Source organism: Oryza brachyantha, chromosome 3 (genome assembly GCF_000231095.2).
Source record: "Oryza brachyantha chromosome 3, ObraRS2, whole genome shotgun sequence".
NCBI lineage: Eukaryota > Viridiplantae > Streptophyta > Magnoliopsida > Poales > Poaceae > Oryza > Oryza brachyantha.
This window is the reverse complement of record NC_023165.2, coordinates 6,903,856-6,913,189: the sequence shown is the minus strand read 5'-3', so window position 1 is coordinate 6,913,189 and position 9,334 is coordinate 6,903,856. Positions and strand designations below refer to the sequence as shown.

The following is a 9,334-nucleotide window of genomic DNA, read 5'->3' as shown; positions in this document are numbered from 1 at the left end:
GCAGTATGCTGCGTCGAGATGGACATGTGGAGGGGAATTTTGGTGCACAGGCCATATGGTCCCAGCAGCATGTGCATGATACAGTTACATCGTGCTAAACACAAGCCGTCTTGAGCCCAAGCACTTTGCTGAACCTGAATGATCATTTGCATCATTTCCTCGACCTGGGCTAGCTGTTCATGACGGATCACTTAATGCGAGTGCAGTGTACACGTGCAATGATGAACGATCAATTATTTGTATATATATGTTTACAAGTCATCGAGAGGAAATGCCAACCATGGGCGTTTAGATAGGCCCGTCACTCGCTGGCCCATCTCTCGGCCTGTGGGCTATACCGCTGACACTTTTATTAGCAATACTCCTATAGAATTAATGTAGAGTTTTTTTAAGTTACCATCCTTTTTAGTGTAAAATTTTTTAGTGTAAAAAGTATGGTACTTTGAGGTACATTGTATCGTGAGATATTAAAAATTTGTACTAAAATTCTTGGTATCTTGAGATATTTTTCAAGGATGGTGAAAAAACCCATTAATGTATTATTACCCATTACACTTTCTACAGCATCTATCTGAGTCTCTAAAAGGAGTCATTTATTAGAGAACCAGTTAAATGTATGCCCTACTTACGATCCCGACATCCAAGAACAAAAATTTATGGGTTTTTTTTACCATCCTTGAAAAGATATCTTGAGGTATAAAGAAATTTTAGTGTAAAAATTTAGTACCTTAAGTTACATGTTACATGGTATCTTTACTAAATTTTTATACTGAAAATATGGTATTTGAAAGTACTTTTTTAAGGAAGATAAAAAAAATCTCAAAATTTATATGAGAGCACTCGCTGCTTATATCTCAACCGAGAGCAATCGATACATGTCAACGTCAATAATACCTGTGCAGCATAATACTTGTTAGGATGCAGCATGCAGGCTAATCATTTTGCTATATGGTTCACTCAACGCACTTATAAATATAGCTTTTAGTGAAAAATAATAATGTTTGGCGACCAGTTAGCACTTGCCGATTATTAGTTTGTCGCCCAATTCTGAGAAGGCCAAACTGCTGGTTGTTAATGTGAGACAAGCAAACCAGCTGCAAATGAAAACTTCAGCTCATCCAAGTTTCAGTAAGAGCCAACCCTCCCACAACTACAGTATTAAATTAATGCGTATAGTTTCTGTATGACCAAACTGATACTCTGATAGCTAGTCATAGCCTTATAGGTTCATAGCACATTTCAATGTATTTGCTCTCAAAATATACAAAATCACTATGTCTGTTGTTGAAAAAAATAAGAATATTTGATTGCTGCTTGCGTGTTCAAATTTCTGGATATGAACCAACATCAAAGATATTACATTGCAAGTGTCATAATTATATAAGGAATGCACCTATGTATGTTCAATTGTTCAGTCATATAATTAACTGATTTACCCAGTTGCAGTAAACTAATTAGTAGCCAACAAGCTTAGATAGAACATCCAACCAACCCACACAACGCAGCACGTCCTGCTGCTGTTCTATGCAAAGACAAGCCCACATTTCTTTATAGCAGCTCGCAACAGTCCCATGAGAAATGATTAGTTCAATGTCAATTAGGGGAATCTCTTCTCAGATCATAGTGTCCTCATGCTTAATGACAGCACAAGCGTTAGTTAATCTGCATGTAGCACATCCCTGAGAGCGAAATCCATAAACTACAATATCATAATGCTCTCTGAATTATACGCCAGAGCCCCGGCCGGCCTCGTGCCTAACGGTTCAGAATTTGTTAAACTGATTGTGCTTTGTAGGCTTGCTATCTTGAACACCTAGCATGCGTGGACGGCGGCTCCGGCGCTAAATTCCAGTGATCTCTCTAAAACAATATGTTGGGATATCCTTTTTCCGCTTAAACAACAGATATAAATTTTGTAAAAAAAAATACTCCTTTAACAATGTGATAAATCGACTTCACAAACATGCAAGCTCATATTTGACATATAGAAATTGAAAATAAAAGAAACAGGTATGATTGTCAGTACTGCGCCTATCAAGAGTAAAAAGAACATCTTCAAATACTTTGCTATTTTTATTTTCCAATGTACAGAGTATCACACAGTAATTGATTTAGTTAGTTCTAGTACTGACCTGCAGTCTGTTATGACCACCTAAAGTTAAAGGACATGTGGTTTTCTACCAGACATCGGCGTCAGGCTAAAAAAGGCCAAGCGAATATGCTGCTGCCGGCAAAGACATTTTTGGGGTTCAGAGAAAGGGAGCAAGGAAAAAGTAAGGGGAAAAAAAAGGAGCGGAATGAGAATGTTCATCCTGTGCGGTTTTTGTTGCTGAACAAAGTGCACGTCACGCCGGCGAATTCTCCAGCCGGAATAAAGCGTGGTGTTACTCTTTTTGATCCCCAATTCGCTAGCCTTTAAATTCAAATGCTTTTATTTCCTTATTTATATCTCTCTTGTTGGGCGATACACATCAATCTCGCAACTACTCTCTATTTCGACATTTTACCTATATATGTTTAGATTCATTAACATCTATATGAATTATACAATAGTAAAAATATGATCTTATCTACATGTATGTACTAATGATAATCAGATCTAGGCTGGCCCTAACTATTCCCCCGGATCGCCAACATGGTCACGTTTTGGAGCATCTCGATCTCCATGCCATTGCCATCCATTCATGCATGCATCAGCTAACACGCATTAATTCATCACGCACCTGCAGATGAGCTAGCTAGCCTGCTGATCTGCCTCGTCCAAGCTGAGATACCACGAGGAGGACGAAGGCATCTTCTACTATATATATCACTTCGTACGCTTCTCGCAATAACCTATTGCTCATTTGCTATTAGGTGAGAGAAGTGAATGCATGGATGGATGGATGGATGGACGGATGAATCAATGAATGATCACACACTGATTAATTAGTCTGTCAAAGAAAATTATTTTTAGTGGTGTGTGTGCTCCATCTTTCTCTGCTCGATGCTATAAAAAAAAGAAGGAAAGGAGATGGAGAAGGGTAGATATTGGCTAATTCATTAATTGATTTATACTTATAATTATTCTTACGACTGGTTAGCAACCAAAAAAAATCTGTGTATAGAACATTTATATATATCTCCCTGACAATTCAAATCAAATATTACAAAATAAAATATAAATAAAAACCACAAAATTTGATTTTAAAATAAAACTATAAAATTTAAATTTTAGCTTATAAACATATGGATAGTGTTCGAATGATTGGCAGCGGTCCGTGGGGGGAGACTTTGAGGGAAAAAGAAAAAGGGGCGAAACAAAAACCGCGGGAGACGGCATGTGACGCGTCGCCGGCCGTGTCTCGTGCCTGCCGATCCATCCATGGAGCGAGTGAGCGAGAGCTAGGCGATGGATCCACGCGCTGCTCGAAGGTCGAAGCCGCCCGGCCGGCCGGCACGGCGGTTGAATCTTCCCCGTCTCGATTATTGCGTTGTGGTGTGTGCGCGGCTGATGCATCGTGCACTGCTTGGCAGGCTGCAGCCCATTTTCCCCTGCACCGGAGGGTGAAATCGATGCGTGTGAATGGATGTACCTGCAGCTCAGCAGCTACGCATCTGCATGCACCAGAAAATTCTTCAGAGTTTTTTTCATGCTCTCTTGGGTGCAGAGGCAGTATATATTCTAGTGCTCCGATGGGCAGGGAGATTTCTCCAAACATGTGTGAGTAGCGGTGGTACGTTGGTTTTGTTCCCGAGCCCAAAAACTTTTCTAAAAACATCATATCGAATATTTAAACACCTAAATAAAGCATTAAATATACATGAATATTAAAATTAATTATACAGTTATGGAGAAAATCGTGAGATGAATCTTTTGAGCATAATTAAGACGTGATTAGCCATAAGTGCTACAGTAACCAATATGTATTAATGATGGATTAATTAGACTCAAAAGATTCGTCTCGCGGTTTTCAGGCGGAATCTAGAATTTGTTTTGTAATTAAACTGCGTTTAATACTTTAAATGTGCGTTTAAAAATTTGATGGGATGTTTTAGAAAAAAGAAATCGTAAACTAAACAAGGCCTGAGAGTAATATATGCTCCGATCCTGCTTCCAGTCTTCTTGCTTGTTCACGTTCCTGCGCGGCTGCACCGACGGCGACTACTGTTCTATGAACATGGTCAGCCAACCGTGACGCATCTGACGGATGCAGTTGCTGTCAGTCCAGAGCAAACCCCAAAGCAAGAACCTGTCGACTCCAACTGGACGATTTCAGAGACGCCCGTACCTTGAACAGTAGTAGCAACTTACACTTATGCACCGAAATTAAAATTTTTAAAGTTAAATTTAAAGTTAATTTTGATTTTTTATTATAATTTATTTTTTATCATTGGATTTTAGATCGTGAGCACATATATATATAAATTTTTTTATTTATCAATTATTTCTTGTTTACAAATATAAAGTTTCGCTTATTCCTAATAACACTCTTGTCTCCAATGACCACCGGGATCGAGCTCTGATCGCTGGCTCGCATGCACCATGAACCTTCAGCTACCCGCGCCGCGAATGCCTCTCGCTTCCTCGGTCTCAGGCGCGCGAGCGAGAAAAGGAAAGCCAGGCAAAGGGAAGGGAGGTGGAGGAGGCTGGCCGGAGGACGCCTGCAGGAGTGCAGCTACAGTCATCGGTGCATCATCGCGTGGGAGTGCGGGAAAGCGCATCAGCGCCAGCGAGCAAGACCCTTTTGATCTTTTACTGCCTTTGCTGAATCCTGCCTCTCCTTCCCACACCTTCCCTTTGTTAATATCTGCCTCTGCTTTGCTTTGCTTTGTCTAGATCAGTATATGTATGCAGCTGCCTTTGCAAAAGCTTTCTCCTGCTTACTCTCGCATGATCGCATCGCACCCAGCAGCAGCGAGCAACGCCGGAGGGAGGAGACGACGGCATGGAAAGTGGCACATCCTCTACCGTTAAGCCACCTCCAATGGATATCTATAAGTTATCTATATGGTATAATATATAAAATTTTATTTTTGCTATTGATCAAACGTTTAATTTTTTGTTCTTCTGTCAAACATGCGTACAATGTATGGAGGCTGTGAGAGGAGGACGTGTATGAGATTTTTAACTTACATGCATGACTTTAGATTATTATCCAACGACAGCGACTGGATTTGATTGATGGAATTAAAACTTTCAAACATTTGATCACTAGATGAACCATGATTTTTTAATAGAAGAGAGATAAAAACTATCTCTTAATCAAGAGATACTCTCTTGCACATATTTTAATTTCAAGTGAGATGAATTCTAGAGCCATTTATACTATGAGTTATTTGCTAAGTGCTAAACTATTGAAAAATTTGTCTTTTAGAATGCTTAGAGGTAGTATGTTATCTCTATTGTTCAAGATAAACTTATAATGATAACATTAAAAATTAAGAATAGAATATATATATTAGTAACTGTAATAGCACTAACATAACGGTAGTGGATTAAGTCCAATTGGCAAGGCGTGCTACCAAACGAACGAGCACTGTGCGCTGATGCACACAGGGCATCTCAACCGGGCCCTCACGCGCGGGGGCGCGGCGTGGCGCGTCGCCGGCTCTGCGATCCGTGTGCGTCCCGGGCGAACGCTACGTGTTTCTGCGACGTACTCGCAAGCTATAGCTATCTGCTCGACTGCTCGTAGTAGCTCGCTCGCTCGCTCGCTCGATGGATCTGGCTCTCCCTCCCTGGTCTGCTCACGCCTCGAGAGGCTGAAAAAGAATTAAAGGATCGACGCGGCACGATCGAGCATGGCACTGTGGGCAATGGCAGATATAAATGCGGGATTTGGATGCAGGTGACATGCCAGTTCCCCCCCTCTGCTATACGTTCATGCAGGAACAGTTGCCATCCCCAATGATTGGATAAGAATGTGTAAAAGATCGATGCATGCATATGTAGTACATCATGTAACAGGAGATGCCAGCGCGCGATTGGAGTTTGAAGTACGTGTGTGTTGTATTGTAATTAAGGTATTGTTTAGTTCCTAAATTTTTTTTCCAAAAACATCATATAAAATTTTTGGACATCTAAATAAAGCATTAAACATAGATGAAAAAAAAACTAATTGCATAGTTATGTAAGAAATCTTTAGACGAATCTTTTGAGCATAATTAGTTCATGATTAGCCATAAGTGCTACAGTAACCAATATATGCTAATGACGGATTAATTAGGCTCAAAAAATTCATCTCGCGGTTTCTAAGCTAGCCATGAAATTCGTTTTTTCATTCATGTCCGAAAACCCCTTCCGACATCCGATCAAACATTTGACGTGAAACTTCTCTAAAAAATTCGCGGTCTAAACACCCCCTAAGCTTTTCTTGGTTTGGACCAGCGTCAGTATTTCAGTATGGGTTGTTTCCTCTCCATAGGTCGAGGTGAGGATCTGTCAGCTGTCGAAGAAAAGTGTTACAACATCCGTTGCAAAATAATTCAATTTTTAAGTTTTTGATAGGATGTTTGACTCTCATCTTATTTTTTAAAAAATTATAATTAATATTTTTATTGTTGTTACATGCTAAAACAGTACTTTACATGTGACTATTTTTTATTTTTAATATATTTTTAAAATAAGACGGATGTCAAACACTCGACACAAAAAACCTAAAAATTCTATTTTTTGGACGGAGATTTATATGGATGCTAATTAATCTAAACATATACATAAATTATATTTATTCATCAAATGATAAATTTAGGTAATACTAGAAAGTCTTGCAATATGAAACAAAGGTATTACATATTACGTATACGGTTTTGTATAGTTGTAGATCTTAAGATATATGCTCGATTTGAAGTTTGTACTATGAATTAAAATGGTTTAAATTATATATTTGATCAAAATAGAAACAAAATAGTTCAACCATATGTTGTTTATGCAATTATTGACCCAAATGCATGGATTTGTGGAGATAAAAATACCCCCAGCTTCAAATGTATCAGATAGGACCTTAGAATAACTGTAGGTGTGTTGCAGAGCTTAACAAAAATCTGACGACTCTTGAATGTTTTGTAAACTTCGTATTCAGAGTTGACTTCGGAGGGAAAGAGGTGAATGTCATAGGAGTCGCCAATAAAGTTTGGAGAGGATTAACATCGAACTCTCTCAATTGAGGTGGGGTCTCGACTGGCCAAATAAAATGTTCCAAAGAAAATACTAGAGGAAGAAAGGGCCGAATCCCACGTTTCTGTTCATTGCATTTGTTCAAGAGATGAGAATCATAAGATTCTGAAGGAAGGAACTTCACAATGCACACCGTTGCACAGAGCACTTAAATAACATGTATCAAGTCAGTTAATCTGTCAGATCTGAAACTAGTGCTTTCTAGTTTCCGCATAGAATCTTGTGTTTATTTTTAGATGAAAGCTAGGGCAAAGCACTGTTTTCCCTTCTTTCTGAAGTGTCTGAAAATCTAAAATGAAACCAAGCTCAGCCACTCATTCATCAGAGTTCATTTGACACACAAGATCATTGGGGGTCATTAGAAGGAATCTTGTTGACTTAAACAAGGGATGAAGTTTCTCCATATATGAGCATGGATCAAACCATGTCAACGCAGTGACATACATCGCCTCGATCTTTGTACAAAACGCCTCCTCGATCACAACTCCAAGGTCGTAGTAATCCACACCACACACTATACATGTAACAGATTAACCCTACCTAATTAAACAAAAAACTGGCAAAAGAGACCCCAAAAAAGAGACAAATCTCGCAAAAAGGGAGCAAATTTATAGCTTGACTTTGTTCGTCTTGGCCTTCTTGGATCGGCTCTCTTGACTCCAGCTCATCAGTTTGCGGAAAACCCCCTGCCTTTCCTCGTAATTCGATTTCCTCCCGAAGCTGCTGCGCTTCTTGCCTCCCAAACTGTTCCAGCTCCCCAGCTTCGCCTTCTTGTCGCCGGCGCCGGCCGCCGCCGCGGCGTCCTTGTCCGGCACCACCGGCGGAGCGACGCACCGTATGAGCGCCCAGTCAACGCCGGCGAAGAACGGGTGCCTCTTGATCTCCGCCGCGCCGCGCGCGGAGCCCATGCGCCGCCGCGGGTCCCTCTCGAGCAGCCTTCCGATGAGGTCACGCAGCTGCGCGGCGTCGGCCTCGCCGTCGAGCTGCGGGTACGTGACCTGCTTGGAGAGGATGTTCTTGAGCGTGGTGTCCTTGGCGTGCCCCTTGAAGGGCGTGCGGCCGTACACGAGCTCGTAGAGGAAGACGCCGAACGCCCACCAGTCGACGCCGTTGCCATGGCCGGTCCCGCTCACGAGCTCCGGCGCGAGGTACTCGTGCGTGCCCACGCAGTCCTTGGAGTTCGCGGCCGTTGGCTCGGCGACGAACTCAAACTGTTCCTTCGCGTCAACCTCGCCGTCGTCGATGCTGCCGCCATTGGCCGAGAAGCACGATGGCATGATTCTCTTCTTGCGGTGGCCGAGTTTCCGAACCTGGCGGCGGCGGACGGCGGGCTCCACGGACGCCGGGAGCGCGAGGTCGAAATCGGAGAGCACGACGTGACCGTCGCCTCGGAGCAGGACGTTCTCCGGCTTGAGGTCGCGGTACACGAAGCCGAGCGCGTGCAGGTACTCGAGCGCCAGAAGCACCTCGGCAGCATAGAACCTCGCAGCGGCGACGGGCAGGCGGCCGCCGGGGCGGCGCCGGAGCACCGCGTGGAGGTCGCCCCCGGAGCAGTAGTCCATGAGGAAGCACGCGTAGCGCCCGGCGTCGAGGCGCGCGTAGAGGGTGGGCACGAAGGGGTGGTCGAGCGAGGAGAGGACGCGCGACTCGGCGAGCACATGGGTGACACGTGACGGGTCGTCGTCGCGGAGGTCGACGACCTTGAGCGCGAAGAGCGGGGACGCCGGCGGGGAGCTCTTGAGGCGGCACAGGAACACCCGCGCGAGGTGCCCGTGCCCCAGCTCGCGGATGAGGTGGAGGTGCGCGAGGCGGAGGACGCCGTCGGGCGTGGCGGCCCGCGCGGCGGCGAGGAGCGCCCAGTGCGGGGACGCGGACGACGAGTGCGGCCTGGGCGAGAGCGAGGTGGAGGACGAGAACGACGGCAGGGAGAGCGAGCTCCGCGCGCTGAAGGTGGTGGCGGTGGTGAAGGATGACGTCGAGGCGGAGGCCGTGGAGGTGAACGACAGGTCCAGCGCGCCGGCGCCGGCGTCTGCGATGGAGGGAGGGAAGTGGGGCGAGATGTCGGAGGAGAGCGGGGACGGCGGGGCGGGGTCGAGCGCGTCCATTGGCGGCGGCGATGCTGCTTGCATGGCGCCGAGAGAGGGAGGGAGAGAGGAGGGAGATGGAGGAATGGGG

General features: G+C 44.2%; 1 protein-coding gene across 1 annotated transcript; it reads right to left on the bottom strand.

Moving 5' to 3' along the window:
- Positions 1–7,514: 7,514 nt before the first annotated feature.
- Positions 7,515–9,334, bottom strand: LOC102711050 (serine/threonine-protein kinase WAG1-like). Its single transcript, XM_015835159.2, has one exon. It carries the CDS (start codon positions 9,286–9,288, stop codon positions 7,768–7,770), a length of 1,521 nt encoding a protein of 506 aa, XP_015690645.2. The 5' UTR covers positions 9,289–9,334; the 3' UTR covers positions 7,515–7,767.

Excerpts from the sequence above, each read along its gene's own strand:
- LOC102711050 (XM_015835159.2), bottom strand. The coding sequence starts at position 9,288 with ATGCAAGCAGCATCGCCGCCGCCAATGGACGCGCTCGACCCCGCCCCG.